The following is a 20,411-nucleotide window of genomic DNA, read 5'->3' on the forward strand; positions in this document are numbered from 1 at the left end:
CCCAAAACACACAGCCAGGGCAACTAAGGAGTGGCTCCGTAAGAATCATCTCAACCAGTCGAGTTATACCAAACCTTTTTTGATATACTAAGAGGACCGTTATTAGCATATTTTAACCACTCCTATGTAAATTGTAGATTATCTGACACTCAAGAAGAAGGTCTGATCTCATTATTACTGAAACAGGATACAAGTGGAAAATATAAAGATCCAGTCCATTTACAAAATTGGAGGCCCATTACACTTCAGTGTTGTGATGCAAATATTATAGCAAAATGTATAGCGCATAGAATTAAAAAGGTATTGTCGGATATTATTCATTCTAATCAGACAGGTTTTTTACATGGAAGATACATTGGAGATAATATAAGGCAAGTATTGGAAACAATAGAACACTATGGAAAATATGGGAAACCAGGCCTGCTATTCATAGCAGACTTCGAAAAGGCATTTGACAAAGTTCGACTGGGGTTTATATATACAGTGGGGAGAACAAGTATTTGATACACTGCCGATTTTGCAAGTTTTCCTACTTACAAAGCATGTAGAGGTCTGTAATTTTTATCATAGGTACACTTCAACTGTGAGAGATGGAATCTAAAACAAAAATCCAGAAAATCACATTGTATGATTTATAAGTAATTAATTTGCATTTTATTGCATGACATAAGTATTTGATACATCAGAAAAGCAGAACTTAATATTTGGTACAGAAACCTTTGTTTGCAATTACAGAGATCATACGTTTCCTGTAGGTCTTGACCAGGTTTGCACACACTGCAGCAGGGATTTTGGCCCACTTCGCCATACAGACCTTCTCCAGATCCTTCAGGTTTCGGGGCTGTCGCTGGGCAATATGGACTTTCAGCTCCCTCCAAAGATTTTCTATTGGGTTCAGGTCTGGAGACTGGCTAGGCCACTCCAGGACCTTGAGATCATTCTTACGGAGCCACTCCTTAGTTGCCCTGGCTGTGTGTTTCGGGTCGTTGTCATGCTGTAAGACCTCTACATGCTTTGTAAGTAGGAAAACCTTCAAAATCGGCAGTGTATCAAATACTTGTTCTCCCCACTGTAAATGCCTGGAGCATTTCAATTTTGGAGAATCTCTTATAAAATGGGTCAAAATCATGTATAGTAACCCTAGGTGTAAAATAGTAAATAATGGCTATTTCTCCGAAAGTTTTAAACTGTCAAGAGGAGTGAAACAAGGTTGTCCACTATCGGCATATCTATTTATTGTGGCCATCGAGATGTTAGCTATTAAAATCAGATCCAATAATAATATCAGAGGATTAGAAATCCAGGGCTTAAAAACAAAGGTGTCATTGTACGCTGATGATTCATGTTTTCTTTTAAATCCACAACTAGAATCCCTCCACAGTCTCATAGAAGATCTAGATACATTTTCTAACCTCTCTGGATTACAACCAAATTATGACAAATGTACTATATTACGTATTGGATCACTAAAAAATAAAAATTTTACATTACCATGTAGTTTACCAATAAAATGGTCTGATGGTGATGTGGATATACTCTGAATACATATCCCAAAGGAAATAAATGATCTCACTTCAATACATTTTAATAGAAAGTTAGCAAAAATAGATAAGATCTTACTACCATGGAAAGGAAAATACCTGTCAATTTGTGGAAAAATCACCCTGATTAACTCTTTAGTATTATCCCAGTTTACCTATTTGCTTATGGTCTTGCCTACGCCTAGCGAACAGTTTTTTAAATTATATGAGAAAAAAATATTCCATTTTATTTGGAACGGCAAGCCAGACAAAATTAAAAGGGCATATTTATATAATGAATATTAATTCGGAGGACAGAAATTATTAAATATTGAAGCGTTAGACCTATCACTAAAAGCTTCAGTCATAAAAAAGTTATACTTAAACCCGAACTGGTTCTCAAGCAAATTAGTAAGATTGTCTCACCCAATGTTCAAGAAAGGCCTTTTTCCCTTTATTAAGATTACAACAACTCATTTGCAGTTATTTGAAAAGGAAATCATCTCCCAAATATCACTATTTCTAAAGCAAGCCATAGAAAGTTGGTTGCAATTTCAATTTAATCCTCCAGAAACGACAGAACAAATAATGCAACAAATATTGTGGTTAAATTCAAATATACTAATTGACAAAAAACCTTTATTTTTTGACAGAATGTTTAAAAAAGGTATAATCCTCGTAAATGATATCATCGGTAGAACTGGTGGAGTTATGTCGCACATGCAGCTAACAAAAACATATGGAAATGTCTGCTCTACCCAAAATTACAACCAAATAATTGCAGCCTTACCGCAAAAGTGGAAGAGGAAAGTGGAAGGGGGAGAAAGTAAGGAACTTGTCTGTCGGCCTTGCATTAAAGAACATAATTGGTTAAGGAAAACTGGGATAAATAAAAAAGTATATCAGTTTCACTTAAGGACCAAAGGATTGACAGCCGTCCCATATAGATTGCAAAATAGTTGGGAAGAGATTTTTGACGTACCGATCCCATGGTACAGTGTTTATGAACTGACACGCAAAACGACACCGGATTCAAAAATTAGAATCTTTCAATTTAAATTATTATATAAAATTCTTGCTACCAATAGAATGTTATTTATATGGGGGATACAATCTTCACAGCTCTGCAGATTTTGCTGTGAAGAGACAGAATCATTAGATCATTTGTTTTGGTTCTGTCCATTTGTAGCTTGTTTTTGGACACAGGTCCAGGAATGGCTAAAGGATTGCAATATTTACCTGGAGCTAACCTTGCAGATAGCATTACTGGGTGATCTGAAAAGTCATAGTCAATCGATCAATAATATAATAATACTTTTAGCAAAAATGTTTATTTTTAATTCACAATCTGTAGAAGCAATGAGAATAGAAAGGTTCAGAACTTTTGTAACACATCACAGTACGGTTGAAATATATATGGCAAATAGAAATCCTATATGGATGGTGTTAAGAGATAGATGGGAGGTATTGAATAGAGTTGAAGGATGGGACTAATAACAAATAACAACAAATAATAACAAAGATAGCTAATAATGTAAGCATACTATGTCCATAATAAGTATATAGGTTGTATGTTGGGAGCTTTTGGGAACGAGCACAGTTAGAAAGATATGGCATATAGAAGCAAACCGGATGGACATCATGAAAATGATCGGAGAGGTTGGGAGTAGAAGAAGTTCAGGAGCAAAAAAAAATATATATATATATAATATAATTATTGTAAAATTAACTGTGTCCATAAGGTGTAGATAGTAAGTATAGACCGGAAGTAGAGGCCTGGGCATTGTTGTTCACTAATTAACTCCCAGTAGGTAAAGGATGGCGGGGTTGAAAAGTAATAAAGGGGAGTATATATATAAAAAACATGGGGGATTGGAAGTGATGCAGACAATTACATTGATAGAAGATACAATCTATCTGCAATATTAAGCTGATTCACCCCCCCCCAAAAAAAATAAAAAAAATAATAAATAAATAAAAGAAGCATCTCAAGGTCCTGGAGTGGCCTAGCCAGTCTCCAGACCTGAACCCAATAGAACATCTTTGGAGAGAGCTGAAAGTCCGTATTGCCCAGCGACAGCCACGAAACCTGAAGGACCTGGTCAAGACCTACAGGAAACGTATGATCTCTGTAATTGCAAACAAAGGTTTCTGTACCAAATATTAAGTTCTGCTTTTCTGATGTATCAAATACTTATGTCATGCAATAAAATGCAAATTAATTACTTACAAATCATACAATGTGATTTTCTGGATTCCGTCTCTCACAGTTGACGTGTACCTATGATAAAAATTACAGACCTCTACATGCTTTGTAAGTAGGAAAACCTGCAAAATCGGCAGTGTATCAAATACTTGTTCTCCCCACTGTACGTTGTTACTAGTTGGTTGTAATTTGGTTATATGATGTCTTCTCAACCAGTTTTCAACCACAAAACAACGTCATTAAGATACTTAGAATGTTTTTAGACAAAGAAGCTTTACAGTTGTACATCATTGAGAGAACATAATTGAATATGACCTTTTCAGTATTGGAATTATTTCCTGCTTATTTAGAACGTTAAGCAGTTGCGTGATTTAATGTCCAAGAACAAAGACCTTTCTTTACACTCTATCAGCAAGCGTGACATTTACATAATATTTACATAAACATCCAGTTTACATCAGATTTACTGAAGCATCATCTTTGCATCCGTTAATGTGGATCAAGGAGAGGAAGAGTATGAGCGCAACATATTTGCAGTTTTGCCTACTGTTAAGCATGTCAGAACCCCAGTGCATTTTGGTATGAATAAGGTAAGGGGTCTTTTCCTATCACTTGTCTTCGGGTTTATGCAGGGCTTGAGGGGTGAACTGCTTACAGTGAATTGGATCATTGTTCGAACCGGTCAACAACCGCACACAGAGTAGTACATTGTCATCATGTCTATCTCAAGTTGGCATTTGGGAGCACAACAGGGGAATTCAGTGAATATTCCCCAAAGGAGGATTCCCATACTGTGGCCTAGTGGTGACCAACGTGGGACAATGGGACAAAGGTGGTATTTGGTCAGACTTTAAACGAACAACAACTTCTAAATGCGTTATAGCATTGCTAGATGCTTCACAAGTCATTTACAAGTAAAGTCATACTAGAAAATTCTGTTTTGTTTCAGGCGGAACTCAGTATACACTACCGTTCAAAGGTTTGGGGTCACTTAGAAATGTCATTTTTTTCTAAAGAAAAGCACATTTCTTGTCCATTAAAATAACATGAAATTGATCAGAAATACAGTGTAGACATTTTAAATGTTGTAAATGGCTATTGTAGCTGGAAACGGCTGATTTTCTATGGAATACCTACATAGGCGTACAGACGCCCATTATCAACAACCATCAGTCCTGTGTTCCAATGGCACGTTGTGTTTGCTACTCCAAGTTTATCATTTTAAAAGGTGAATTGATCATTAGCAATTAGCACTTTTCCAATTATGTTAGCACAGCTGAAAACTGTTGTGCTGATTAAAGAAGCAATAAAACTGACCTTCTTGAGACTAGTTGAGTATCTGGAGCATCAGCAATTGTGGGTTCGATTACAGGCTCAAAATGGCCAGAAACAAATAACTTTCTTCTGTAACTTGTCAGTCTATTCTTGTTCTGATAAATGAAGGCTATTCCATGCGAGAAATTGCCAAGAAACTGAAGATCTCGTACAACGCTGTGTACTACTCCCTTCACAGAACAGCGCAAACTTGCTCTAACCAGAATAGAAAGAGGAGTGGGAGGCCCCGGTGCACAACTGAGCAAGAGGACAAATACATTAGAGTGTCTAGTTTGAGAAACAGGCGCCTCACAGGTCCTCAACTGGCAGCTTCATTAAATAGTACCCGCAAAACACCAGTCTCAACGTCAACAGTGAAGAGGCGACTCTGGGATGCTGACCTTCTAGGCAGAGTTGCAAAGAAAAAGCCATATCTCAGACTGCCCATCTTAATCTTTTCTTTTTATTGGCCAGTCTGAGATATGGCTTTTTCTTTGCAACTCTGCCTAGAAGGTCAGCATCCCGGAGTCGCCTCTTCACTGTTGACGCTTATTCTCAAACTGAGATGCTGAAGAGAAAATGGCCTTGTCCAGAACCCCTATCCCCTACCCCCTACCCCCTAGCCCCTACCCCTGGGCCTAGGGCCCATAGACACTTCTGTAGATCTGAAAGGATCAGACCAATATAAGCAGTGTGGTAGCTCCGCCTTGTCCTCTGATAGACTTGGTAGGACATTTACTGTATTGCTTCTAGGCCTACTCTGAGCCATGTAAGCCTAGACCTTCTTCCAGATTTCCACTAGTTTCTAGGGGTTGTTTCAGGATGGGACCAACATCTTCTTCACACCATCTCTCCCAGTTGGTCAGACCAGAGAGAAGCAATAAGGAGAAAGTAGATGGCTCTTTCCCAAGTTGTCTTCCCTTGACTCTTTGCATCCTCTCCTTACCTCGCATTGGAGGAGAAGGTCCGAGGGGAGGGACCTTTAATATTTTCCTCCAATGTGGTTTAAGAAGGAGGCAAGAAGACGAATTGGGAGAGAGTCTACCTGTCATTCCCTCTCTCCCACTTACCCGCCTCCCAAGACTGCTCAAACAGCATTCCTTCTCTTGGGCTTAGTGTTTAAACAGGCAAGGACATCTTCATACCATATCTGACTCACTAATTGCAGTGCCACAGACGTGCTAGTGTTGTGACACAAGTCTTGCTCATCTTTACCAGAATTAACACAGTATAGTATTGATGTTTAGTGAAGATGTCAGCTGACCGCTCCAAGCGCAGTAAACCTCTGTGGAGCTAAAGAGAAAATGCTGCCACAGAGAGGACTTCTTCTTACCAATATTGCTACAAGAACAGTTACCCAACAGTAGGAAACAGGTTTAATGCATTATGAGACTTGTAATAAGCATGTATGACCCCTTTATCATAATCATCCTGACTAAATAACAGCAGTGTAGAGAGATACAAACTATTATAAAGGCATTATAAAGGTGCATACCCTATATGCATATACAGGAGTAAAGAATCACACCCAAGTGTTACAGAAAGTTGCATTAGTGTTGTAGAATGTGTTGTGCAACCGAACCGTGTCATGGCAGAACCAGTAAGGTGGAATAGAGGTCTCTGTTCAACTATTTGTAAGACTAATTAGCCTATAGTATCGGCTGACTGTCAGTGAACCTATGATGAAATGTGAATCACAGCATAGGGCCTATTCCAGGGGCGGACTGGGACCAGAAATCGGCCCGGGTATTTAGTCACACTGGCCCATTTTTTTTAGGGTCAGACAATTTGAGGCCGGTGTCTGTGCCCATTAACCTCTTGAATTTACTAGTTTCATTTACTAATTTAACTTTCAAAAATATTCTTTAAATACTGTATGTTTTTGTATCTCTCTTTGGCATAATACTGCTACAAGCAAAGGCCTACATTATAAGTAGGCTAAAAATGAAAAAGTGATTTATTTACTTTCCATTCGAGTCCCAGATAGTTTGTGTTCCTGTTTACTGTCTCATTGGATTCTGAGGTAGAGTTGCAGTATTCTGAATTCTGAAGTAGGCCTATGTGACCACACACACACACACACCTCCCATTTGAGTCTGACGGATGTGGTGGAGTGTTGCAGGCAGCAATATTGCACAGATTAGCAATGTACTGCACTATCAGTGTGTAAATCACTTTCCCTGCCCCCACCACCACTCAACTCTGCTGCCTGTTTTCCTCCCAACAACAGCAGGGTGTGTGTGCTTGTGAAACTGAGCTCACATATCAGGCAGCCCAAGGCAACAGGTTGGAATAGAGAGAAATAGTAATGCCTTCTTTTTGTAGGGACTATCTCCTCCATGGTTCGTTGGACAAAGCCAATGGGAAAATGAATGTAGGATTTTTGGATAAACACCGAAAATAAGGTCTGTGGTAAACACAGGCTTCGGAGATCTTATACGTTTTGTTCTATGAGATAATCTTCATTAGCTAACTTCACTTTTTGTGAATTTTTAAGCATTTATGTAATATAAAAAACACAAAGGCTTCATAATTCATAAAGGTCATGTTAACTGACTGATATTATCTCATAAAACAAAACTTATAAGATATCCTAAACCTGTATTAACCCCAGACCTTATTTTTGGCGTTTATCCAAAAAGAACTATTCTTTCGCCATTCATTTTTCCCTGATGGCTGAACGAACAAGAGGTATCTCATTTCCGGGTTTTAGGACTACAAACTGGCGAGCCATATTATACCAATGACAGTACAATATAAAGATAGTGAGAAATTGCTTCTCCAATAGAAATCACCGTTCACACTTGTAAGCGAAGTCATGGCGACGTTGGCTTGCTAAACTGATGCCCACAAACGCGTAATCGGGTCTAACGGTCGTCTCGCGCCGAACTGCGCATGTGCAGGCCGTCAAATCAAAGGCACTCCTTCGATATAAAGTTGTGTTTCACAAAAATGAAAACGTGTCAGTATCTCACTTTCACGAGGTTGAAGTAATAAAATGTTCAGTTACTTAATATATTGCTCGCATCTAGGTTGTGCCTTTAGATTTCAAGAAAATTAACAACTAAGGAATAATTTTTCACTCTCATTGACTTCTCAAACCCCCAAACCCGGCCTGGTCTGCTTGGGCTGTTTCACGAACGTTCCCGGAAGATTCGCGGTGTTGCGCCTCTGGGTTTAGAAACTCTGTGATTAAACTGCGTATGAAGCTATACTGGACGTGACGAGCGCGCCATTTGCCGCGCCTCTCCCCGACTAGAGTCACTGCTGCGCAGAAACAGATTGGCTGGTCAAAGTACTCGAAACCACTCCCTTCAACTGCTAACTCCCTTCCTTTGAATAGCAACCCATCATCTATCGTGTTTTATAGACGTGATTCCAGTACATAATAGTAAAAGTTATTCAATTGACAGTTTAAATCGCATTGGTTTCGGATCCGCAAGGTGAGCGGTGAAAACTTTGAAGCGCCCACTCATTTGGAATAGCCTACTAGACCGAAAATGGTTCTCAAGTCGGAAGACGGAGTCGGTAAGTTATTCTAGATAATATGATATTATTCTGATCTGAAATGTATCCGCAAAGTTTGCTCACTTGTTGTCAATAGATAGCCGATTCAATTATGTGTTTTACGAGATGATTTACAGAGCTCAGAAGTTTAGTCTGTAATGTTGCTTTGGTGGTGAGCACGAGAACTCACCCACAAAATGTATTCTACTCTGAGTCGGCGATGGGATGGCCTTGCTTACAATGTTTACTTGCTAAATTGACTAAGAAACAATTCCACCCGGAATGCCACTGATTTACATAGTTTTGAAAACTGATTCCATGCAGCCTACTATTCTAAGGAAAGTTGTTGAGTTTATGATCATATAAATTGTCAATAGAGTTCTACATGATTCCGTTTATTATAATGCGCCCATATCAGTTGTCGCACACATTTATTATTTTGATGATATGTTATTTATTGGCTATTTATTATTTAATTTAGAGGCCTTCAATGTATTACCACAACAATAGTACAGGGACAGCCTAATTTTTCTTGAATAAAAATATAGGCCTGTTTCCATGCTTAACATCAGTTATAGGGATGCATTGTAAAACAAAAAAAATATTTTCGAATCTATAGATTACCTGCACATTTGATATATTATTCTGGTTTAACAGAATCTTGTTGTTCAACTGTTGGGTCCTTGTGTTTAGTGTCACTTTGCAGTGAATTAAACCACTATAAAGGTCTGTTCACTAGCAACAGGTGATTGACTGCAGCCTTGCAGTTTCATCAACAAAGGAGACAGTTGGCACATTCAGTAACACTTAGCAAGAGCCTAAAGTGATCTTATATATGTGTAATAATGCTCAGTACTTTAGTAACGATATTGCATTCATGTTTTTGTTGTATAGTAAGTTGTAATGGAGTTGGGTAGGTTTAGTAATTACACGAGGAATTAGGATTATTCTTTAATCTATGTCTTATTCCACCTGGGTAATAACAAAACAGCTCCATTACAATGCCATTACTAATAAATCACAATGTCACATAATGTTATTACAAGAGCAATCACAGTTTTATAAGAGGAACTTCATGTTAAGTACTACCACACATTCTAAAGAGCTCAGCCATATCAAGGCATTGTTCTTCTAAAGAGATCAGCCATATCAATGTGTTGTTTTGCTAAAGAGATCAGCCATATCAAGGTGTTGTTCTTCTAAAGAGATCAGCCATATCAAGGCGTTGTTCTTCTAAAGAGATCAGCCATATGAAGGCATTGTTCTTCTAAAGAGATCAGCCATATCAAGGCGTTGTTCTTCTAAAGAGATCAGCCATATCAAGGCGTTGTTCTTTGGGTATAATTTCGGTCAATACTTTTATAAGCAAGATCCCCCTCTTATTAGGCTAACAATTTCCTTTAGTCATAACCATTAAATGTGTTATTTTCCTATAAAAATCCCAAAATAAAAGACCCCGTCGCCTTTGATGTCTGTAGTGGAAAGAGTAGGCCTTCATTTTACCTGTATTGTTTCATTTTCTTTTCATCTATGGCTTGGTGAGACTGTGGGCAGTTTTAATTAGCAGTTTTAGCCCAATTCACATCATTATTAATCCTGCTAGAGAAACTGTGAACCCCTCTGACTGATTGACTGAACCCCTCTGACTGACTGACTGATCCCCTCTGACTGACTGACTGATCCCCTCTGACTGACTGATCCCCTCTGACTGACTGACTGATCCCCTCTGACTGACTGACTGAACCCCTCTGACTGACTGACTGAACCCCTCTGACTGACTGACTGAACCCCTCTGACTGACTGACTGAACCCCTCTGACTGACTGACTGATCCCCTCTGACTGACTGAACCCCAGCGACTGCCTTTTTGTTCTCCTGACTTAACAAATACTTTTACCAATATGTTATTGGCCTAATTTCTGGAGGTGGAAATTATATTTTAGATGGTGTCAGCATTAAAGAGTTACCAGAACTGAGCTTGACCTTTTCTCCCAACTGCTACACATTTTCCAGAGGAAACACTGTTATGAAGCTTACCGGTAGTCCCCAGTTACGTTGTTTGTCTACAAGCACAGAACGACGAGAGACCGGAGCCTTGTGAGTCACTCACTGTTGTGCAGCACGTGCCAGGTGATGTAGTTACAGTATGGATTTCACAACTAAATGTTTGCCTGCTAGATATCATATAACTATTAAGTTAACTGTCTAAAATGTGCTAAATGCTCTGCAGTTGTGCATTTGGTTTGCTAAGTTAGTAGCTAGTTATCTAGCTAAGTGGTTAGCTTCTTGCAATCAAGCTCCTCTTGGTAAGAGCAGAGAATCCCCTCCGGATCAAGAGCCTTGCTGTCTAATATTTGTTTTGTGAGTGCAGCAAACCGTTCAAAAGTAGTGCACTAAAATGGGAAAAGGATGCCATTTGGACGGAGCCTATGTCTCTAGCCTGGTTACTGTGCTGATAACATTTCCCCATGAGTGGCCCCTTTCTCTCAGGCAGTCACATTGGACGCAGGAGGGCTCAACGGAACCAAACCAGCTCTTTCCTTCCTCTTCTCTCTCTCTCCTCGTCTTCTACAGCAGGTAGCAACAGGCTTTCATTTTTGTCAGGACAGCAGAAGGCACTGAGGGCTGTTAATGGGGCCCAGTGTTACAGCCTGTAATGGCTGCAGTACTGCTGCTAAGCGTCAGTTTTGTTGTGATATCTGTAGCAAAGCATTTCAAGAACTCTGTAAATGTGCCATTCAAATGTGGTGGCTAGGCTGCCCATGCTTTGGTTGTGTAATTCTAGGAACATTATTTGCACTTGATTTGTTTGGGCTGTGGGAGAGGGAGATAAAAGTGAAAGGATGTTTTTTTAATCCATTATCTATAGAGCGGTGCATGCTAGAGTGCCTACCCACAGTATTCACTGATGTGATCTCTATTGTGTGCTCGGAAGTGACTGGAATAATAGATGACTCTGTCTGTGTGTGTCTGTCTGTGTGTCTGTTTGTCTGTGTGTCTGTGTCTGTTTGTCTGTGTGTCTGTGTGTGTCTATGTGTCTGTCTGTGTGTCCTTGTGTGTGTGAAAGAGAGAGTATGAAAGGGAGCAGGAGGAAGAGAGACCATAGAAACCATGTTAGAGATGGAAGCGATGTGATGATGCTGGCCCAGACAGTTGTGTGAAGCATTGTTGGTTGGCTTTGGGGTCAGAGTCTGACTAATGACTATAGTCTGGACATGATGCATCTCAGCCTGTGATCCATTATACTAGCATACAATACATAACACATATCTTCATTCTACGTCATTTGCAAGTGTGGATACTGGAAAACCAAACGGATCCTGCTTCTCTCAGAGTGGAGGGTGAAGGACAGTGGTCATGAAGGAGGAGGAGGTTGTGTTGGGGTGGGGTGCACTACACCTTTCCCACAGTCAGGGCGTTGACTGACTGCCTCTCACTCTGCGCTTTCTCTCCGCCTCAGAGCTCTGAGAAACGGGCACAACAGGAAGCCAGCAGAGCTCCAAATCAGCCTGGCAGGAAGTGACGTGTGTGTGTGGGGGGGGGGGGGTTCTACTGCTGCTCCCCCTGTACCAGAGTAGAGCACCGGTTCTACTGCTGCTCTCCCTGTACCAGAGTAGAGCACCGGTTCTACTGCTGCTCTCCCTGTACCAGAGTAGAGCACCGGTTCTACTGCTGCTCCCCCTGTACCAGAGTAGAGCACCGGTTCTACTGCTGCTCTCCTTGTACCAGAGTAGAGCACCGGTTCTACTGCTGCTCCCCCTGTACCAGAGTAGAGCACCGGTTCTACTGCTGCTCCCCCTGTACCAGAGTAGAGCACCGGTTCTACTGCTGCTCCCCCTGTACCAGAGTAGAGCACCGGTTCTACTGCTGCTCCCCCTGTACCAGAGTAGAGCACCGGTTCTACTGCTGCTCTCCCTGTACCAGAGTAGAGCACCGGTTCTACTGCTGCTCCCCCTGTACCAGAGTAGAGCACCGGTTCTACTGCTGCTCTCCCTGTACCAGAGTAGAGCACCGGTTCTACTGCTGCTCCCCCTGTACCAGAGTAGAGCACCGGTTCTACTGCTGCTCCCCCTGTACCAGAGTAGAGCACCGGTTCTACTGCTGCTCCCCCTGTACCAGAGTAGAGCACCGGTTCTACTGCTGCTCCCCCTGTACCAGAGTAGAGCACCGGTTCTACTGCTGCTCTCCCTGTACCAGAGTAGAGCACCGGTTCTACAGCTGCTCCCCCTGTACCAGAGTAGAGCACCGGTTCTGATAGGCACCGTACACATGATAACACAAACGTATACGTAGGGGCTCGCACGGACACACATACGCAAGCACACACATACAAACACACATACCCTTAGAAGTTCCTTTCTCATATAGGTCAGCTAGAGTAATTTCCTCTGGCCCAGTTGAAACCCCATGGGCTGGATCATAAGACCACATCTCTAGCTAGTGAGTAAATCATTATGATCCTGTAAACCTTAAAGGGAAACTTCAAAATGTTTCAACTTCATATTCATCATCTCCAGCACCACCCCAACATCAACATACAGTATGTGAAAATGGCGCGTTTCTATGTCTTGTAGTAAAAAAGATAGAGGAAGATAAGTGTTATGTTGGGGTGGTGCTGGAGATGGTGAATATGAAATAGAAACATTTAGAAGTTTCCCTTTAAAGGAGAGCTCCTAGGGGGCTAATGACTAGCTATTGATGAAGGCCCCAGAAGGATCTGTTTTGTGTGCATATAAACCACTGTAGGAGCCTTTATATCAAAGTTGTGATATGACTTTTTTCATCATCTCACTGTGTATAGTCACTTCTTAGTCAACGCCGGTTCAGGTTTGGGACAGATCTGAGATCAGCCAGCTAGCTTTGCTCTCTTTCCCCCTCACTGCGGAGCTGTTTCAGTTGGCTGACCCCAAGTCTCATCACAACAGTAGAGACACAGGAAGAGGAAGGGGAAGTGAACACAGAATCGACCCCTAAACCCTACGCCCTATGCACTTGTGGAGATCTGAGAGGATTTGACTGGTATAAGCAATATGGTGAAACTTCCACATAGCCTATCAGAGGGCATGGTGAAGCTGTCATCATATTAACTACACCTGTTAAATCCTCTCTTAGGTCTCCACAAGTGCATAAGGCATAGGGTTTAGGGGCCGATTTGGGATTGAGCCAGAGAGTGGGAATCAGGGACTTCAGAGTGGCTCAAGCCGACTCATCCAGCTAGCACTGGTTAATATGGGAGGTCTCTCTCTCGGGCTCTCTTTCTCTCCGCCTCCGTCTCTCTCGCTCTCTCTCTCCGTCTCTCTCTCTCTTTCTCTCTCTGTCTCTCGCTCTCTCTCTCCGTCTCTCGGTCTCTCTCCGTCTCTCTTTCTCCGTCTCTCTTTCTCTCTCTCTCTCTCCGTCTCCATCTCTCTTTCTCTCTCTGTCTCTCGCTCTCTCTCTCCGTCTCTCGGTCTCTCTCCATCTCTCTTTCTCCGTCTCTCTTTCTCTCTCTCTCTCTCCGTCTCTCTCTCTCTTTCTCTCTCTCTCTTTCTCTCTCTGTCTCTCGCTCTCTCTCTCCGTCTCTCTTTCTCCGTCTCTCTTTCTCTCTCTCTCTCTCCGTCTCCATCTCTCTCTCTCTCTCCGTCTCTCTCTCTCTCTCCGTCTCTCTCTCTCTCCGTCTCCTCTCTCTCTCTGTCTCTCTCCATCTCTCTGAGACGGTAGAGTACGTAGCTATGACTCAGACTGGTGACAGAAGCCCAGACTCATAGGCCTGACTCACAACAAGAGCTCATGTAGCCTAGTGCCCACTCACTGTCCCTCTAGAGATGGTAAGATATGACTTCACAGAGTCACTAGTCAAACAAGGACATTATGCATTCACTTTCAAGCACGATTCCTCTTGTATTTATAAATGTATTCATGCATTCTTCATCGCAGTATCACAGAGTAGGAGATTGTCATAGCCACGGAGATTGTACTTTGATAACTGTCAGTACAGTGTTATGATATCATGGAACATACATTCATACATAACAGTCACGTTTGTTGTGTTGAAAGGCCCCATATTTACCTGTTGGATCTCTTCTTAAGAACTGAATACAAGTTTGAGCTTGTTATGCCTGAAGACTGTACCTTATCAGATGAAGAACTGTGTGTGTTTCAGTGTGAGTGGGGGGAAGAGACAGAGACAGGCGGAGGAGAATAAAGGAAGAAGAAGAGAAGGAATAGAGAATGGCCACTGGGTGGAGCCTGTATGTTAATGATAGCCACGGCAGAGGAGAGAGAGAGAGAGAGGGAGCGAGAGAGCAAGCGAGGGACTGAGCGAGAGGGAGGGAGGGAGGGAGGGAGGGATGGGGATGGGAAGGAGGGAGAGAGAGAGAGAGAGAGAGAGGGGTGTGTGAGTAAGTGTTTCTCTCCAGTCTCCAGATGGACTGTGGCTGGCTGTGTGCTTGGAGCAGGCAGGCTGTGTAGTGAGTGCTGTGTGGTACAGTAGGGTACACAGACAGCGCCTCTCTCTTTCTCGTCTGCTGGAGGAGCCGGCTGCCTCACTCCCTTTCTCCCTCGCTGGCAATGCTGTCGCTAGCCTCAACAGCCCGGACTAGCTGATTGACAGACACAGGGATTTATTCTATCTTTCATCTCTGAAAAGAGAGTGAGGTGCCCAGGGGATAGGAGAGGGGGAGGAGAGGAAGATAGGAGTTTTTTGGAAAAGACAGAGCTGACATACTTTTAAGGATTGTTCACCCAGGTTAGTTATTTTTGATTTGTCAAAATGTGATTATTGTAATTATAAGCTATCAGTAGCATTTAATTCATTGGGTCTGTGTGTGGTGTGTTTGTGAACACTTTCTTTAAAAGCCAATACAAAATTAAACTCTGTACCATTTTAATGTGTGTGTGTTTGTATGTAGGCCTATTAGTATACATATCTGCATGTGTACACATGCGTGTGTGAGCATGCGTGTTTGTGTGTGCATGTGTACGCATGCGTGTGTTTACACACACACCACACACACCACACACACACACACACACACACACACACACACACACACACACACACAATCCATTTTCATTGCTGCAGTAATAACATCAGCCAGGCTGGAGATAATGCTTCTAAGTCAGATCAATACAATCCTGTTACGAGCACTGTAAATATTGTCTGATGAACGATGGACCTGCTACTCAATACAATACAATACTATCCTGTTACGAGCACTGGGGGGTTAAGTTAGAATCCAGGCTTTTATGAGCAGGTTGTAAAATGGTGGTTAGTTCAGGTTCCGCTACATTATACCAGGGTATAAGATGATACCACACTATAACATGGTCTGTAGGGTTTTTTTGGACAGTGGTGGTGTTGTGAGGGGGAATTCAGCTCTGCTTTGGTATTGGTCAGAAATGTTAGCCTGGTCCCAGATCTGTTTGTGCTATGGTTGGCTCCCGAGTGGCGCAGTGGTCTAAGTCACTGCATCTCAGTGCTAGAGGCGTCACTACAGACCCTGGTTCGATTCCAGGCTGTATCACAATCCGGCCGTGATTGGGAGTCCCATAGGGCGCCCAGCGTCGTCCGGGTTTAGCCGGTGTAGGCCGTCATTGTAAATAAGAATTTGTTCTTAACTGACTTGCCTAGTTATATAAAGGTTAAATTAAAACATTTTAAAAAATAAACATAAACAGATCTGGGACCAGGCTAGTGGTTGGTAAGAAAGCACAAACAGGTCTGGGACCAGGCTAGTGGTTGGTAAGAAAGCACAAACAGATCTGGGACCAGGCTACATAAATGTTCCTGGGACTGAGAAAAAGAAAGCCCCTAGAGCCAAGCGTACGGAACTTAGCGGAACTTTCCTTGTTGAAGGAATGTCACTGTCCTGACAGATCTTCTACACCAGAGTATGTGAGCGGAGTTGAGCGGTCAGAAATCCCGCTCCTCAGAAGCATGGCTCTCGACCTTCGCCTCTCCTGAGTCCGTAGGGGAGTTGCAGCGATGGGACAAGACTGTAACTACCAATTGGATATCATGAAAAGGGGTAAAAACTACACACATTTTTTATTTTATTTTAAATATAAAAGATATCCGGCTCCTCACTCATGGCGCTCCACATCCTTTCCAACCGCTCCGCTAAAAACCGCTCCTCGCTCACAAAAAAAAACTGCCATTCCAGTCATTAAAATCACAAAAACACCCATCTACTTTTGTGACTACCTGGACCTACCATTTGGTTTTGAAGTATTGAAACTAAACCATATGATTTGAATGAACAGTACTTTAATAAACATGAAACAGTGACTGTAAGAAGAGCTCATCATTTCAAATAGGCTACAGGTCAAATTAAACAGCATTTAAACACTCTAAATAGGTCAGGAGCCAGACAGGGAGCCTAAGAAGGAACGAACATGAATTACTTAGGCTATATTATTTCTATTATTTCAAGACTATAGCCTCCAAAGAAATAAATTGTGAAGCATTTGCGAGCGACACACTAGACTGGCAGGGACATAAAGTGCTCAGCATTTAAACAACATTTTGTTGTATTAAATAATTATAGTCTATAAATTGTGCATATAGATTGTGACTTACTTCAAATGAATTACAAATTAAATGAAAAATAAATACTTTGCTACAATGACACACTTAGTTATCTATCCACCTCGTTCCTTTCTTTTAGAATGTGCACGTAGTAAGTACACCATTATGCTTTCGGGATACGTGTCTTTTCAGATTCCACACTGATTATTTAGTTGTGGACCCTACATCACCACACTCCCTCTCTTGGTCCTCATCTTTGTAAGTCACCTTGATTTAGCACCTGTGTGTTTTATCCATTTCTTTATGAAAATATTTAGCTAACTCTATGACAGTAGCTAAAGCAAGGGGCTATAGCAGAACACTAGTAGCCTACAAATGCATGCTGGGCCGGACATGCCCTGAGCTGGTGAAGTGAGCACTACTGGAGCGAAATTGGAGCGGGCGAGAAGGCCGACACTCCTGCCTTTGGGAAACTCGCTCCACGCTCCAGTCAAAATGGGCACGCTACACTCCTCGCTCCGCTGACATACTCTGTTCTACACACAAAGGGGATCTGTGATCATCCCACTGACTCTTCCCACAGCTTCTGTGTTCTCCTGCCATCCACCCATTCACTGTCCCACACCTCCCCAGACAAACACAGAGCTTGTTCTCCTTCAGCCTCCCCGTTCCTCCTCCCCTCCTCCTCCCTACCACCTCTTCACCAGGTCAGGTAGAGACTGAGTCCATAGTGACTCTGTGTGGTCCAGAACTGATGATATCATCATGCTGGTTCTGTCCGGTCCTGTGCTGAATCACAGGGTGAAGGAGAAGGAAGTAAACTGAAGTGTGTGTGTGCGTGCGTGCGTGCGTGCGTGCGTGCGTGCATGCGTGTGTGTGTGTGTGCATGCGTGCGGGGCTTACCGAGAGGTGACACAGGTCAGCCAAAAGGTCAGTGGGCCGGAGGTAAAGAGGAGGCCCTGTTTTGGGGACCGTGCCCAGTGCCACATTGTCTGCATCACTGACTCACTGGCATTCCTTTACAACTCCTCACTGCTGCTGTTCTGTCTTGTAAAGGGGGTCTAGTCAAGGGGTGGGTGTCTGTGTGCGTGAATGCGTGCATGTGTTGGAGGGGGCCACTCTTCCCAAATATATGAAGAGGAGGGGACAGGGAGTCTATAGCTGCAGTACTGAAGAGATCCAGTGAGATGTGGAGATTAAAAAGCAATGACCAGTCTCTTATAAATCACCTTAGTTGTTCAGGCAGACAACAGCTCTGGTAAATGAGATCACATATCAATAGACCTCTAGCTAATAGAGTGTGCTATGGGTGAGTCTATCTATGTATCTGTTTAAATGCATCGTGTTTCACCATGAAGTGAAGCATGGTGGACACTAGGCTCCCTGATTGGTTTAGGCAATTCTATAGAGACTTTGGTGGGGAGGGGTACTGAACTGGACCTTAGCTATGCTTTTAGCTGGGGTGGATGGATGCTCTCCTCTACCCTCCTGCACAGGCCATGAGGTAGAGGGGGAAGACAGACAGACAGAGAGGACCAGGGCTCACTGTGGTTACATTGGGTTACCAAATGTCACCCTATTCCCTTTAAAGTGCACTACTTTTGACTAGGGCCCATAGGGGTGCACTATATAGGGAATAGTGTGCCATTTAGGATGTACCCATGGAGGAGAAACACGATGCAGCACAATGAAAGGAGTGTCTACTTACTGATTACTCCAATGCACACACACTGATTACTACGCATTACTACACATCCTTCCTACACACACAATAATACAAGTATTTGCTATATTCACAAAGCTCTTTCATATCTATGTTAGGCTACACCCAGTCAGCACACAGCTGTTGTCAGTCAGTGGAATGTGTCTGATATGATTTCAGTAAAGCCTATCAGAGTATTAGACAGGTGTTGTGGTGCTGAGAGAGAGAGACTGTGCCCCTCTGGGTTGGGTTGGGGTATACTACCCACTCAGTACCCCTCTAGGTGGGTACAGGCAGTGGTATCAGGGTACAGAAGATTTCTGTCCAACAATACCCCAGAGAGCGCAACTGCCCCAGGAATTTGGCCTTAGCAGCAAGAGGGACCTGGGACGGAATGAACACAGCGGCTTATTTTGGCGGTCACGTTTTTTAGATCAACCTCCGAATTGGGTCAAATCAGATCAGGGGAGGTGGAGAGGGAGAAAGAGAGAGATTTCCTCTGAGCTGTCCTTTGGAATTTTAATTTCCAGATTTCCTGAGGAGATTCTCCAGTGATCTGGACTGAAACCAGTCGTTTGGTATCTCTCCTTCCAAGATGGCAATCTGAGGGGGGAGGAGAGAGATTAACTTGATTGTGGTCCAGAGTGTTGCAGGACGTTGTGAAATACTGAGGTTTGTGTTCGTTCGTTCTCGTGACAACAAGAATAGAAAAAGTCCCCTGATCTGTTCTGTGTATGTCACATATACCACCGCAGACTCGTTTACCAAACTGCTCCCCAACAGAGCAGCTGAAACCCTGTCTGGCTGGACTCAAAATCTATTGGGAAATAAAACAACAACCCACATAAATGGGTCAGTTAGAAATCAGGGTTAATTTAGGCTCAATAAAAGTGAGAGCTAAAGCTCAGCTGCTAGCTGTAGCAGATCAAACCTCAGATTAGTGTGTAGCAGCACCAGACGTGATCTCTCTTTGTCATTCACTGGATTGTCTATAGCAGTAACTCCAACCCTGTTCCTGGAGAGATACCGTCCTGTAGGTTAACTCCAACCCTGTTCCTGGAGAGATACCGTCCTGTAGGTTAACTCCAACCCTGTTCCTGGAGAGATACCGTCCTGTAGGTTAACTCCAACCCTGTTCCTGGAGAGATACCGTCCTGTAGGTTAACTCCAACCCTGTTCCTGGAGAGATACTGTCTTGTAGGTTAACTCCAACCCTGTTCCTGGAGAGATACCGTCCTGTAGGTTAACTCCAACCCTGTTCCTGGAGAGATACCGTCCTGTAGGTTAACTCCAACCCTGTTCCTGGAGAGATACCGTCCTGTAGGTTAACTCCAACCCTGTTCCTGGAGAGATACTGTCTTGTAGGTTAACTCCAACCCTGTTCCTGGAGATACTGTCCTGTAGGTTAACTCCAACCCTGTTCCTGGAGAGATACCGTCCTGTAGGTTAACTCCAACCCTGTTCCTGGAGAGATACCGTCCTGTAGGTTAACTCCAACCCTGTTCCTGGAGAGATACTGTCTTGTAGGTTAACTCCAACCCTGTTCCTGGAGATACTGTCCTGTAGGTTAACTCCAACCCTGTTCCTGGAGAGATACTGTCCTGCAGATTTTAACTCCAACCCTAATCTAGCACACCGGATTCTAATAATTAGCTGG

General features: G+C 42.8%; 1 protein-coding gene across 2 annotated transcripts in view; it reads left to right on the forward strand.

The window, feature by feature from the left end:
• LOC311103392 (cytohesin-1) overlaps positions 1–20,411 on the forward strand; it is an 82,955-nt gene that overhangs the window by 17,601 nt on the left and 44,943 nt on the right. The window contains exon 1 of one of the 2 annotated variants that reach the window (XM_084144958.1): positions 8,300–8,568. The exons of the other annotated variant lie outside the window; for it this stretch is intronic. Within the exon in view, the coding sequence (XP_084001084.1) occupies positions 8,541–8,568 (28 nt within the window). The 5' untranslated portion in view covers positions 8,300–8,540. Of the gene's footprint in view, positions 1–8,299; positions 8,569–20,411 lie in introns of those variants that run through there. 2 annotated transcript variants of the gene reach the window in all.

The sequence above is a fragment of the Coregonus lavaretus genome, assembly GCF_964263955.1.
Source record: "Coregonus lavaretus genome assembly, chromosome: 2".
NCBI classification, from domain to species: domain Eukaryota; kingdom Metazoa; phylum Chordata; class Actinopteri; order Salmoniformes; family Salmonidae; genus Coregonus; species Coregonus lavaretus.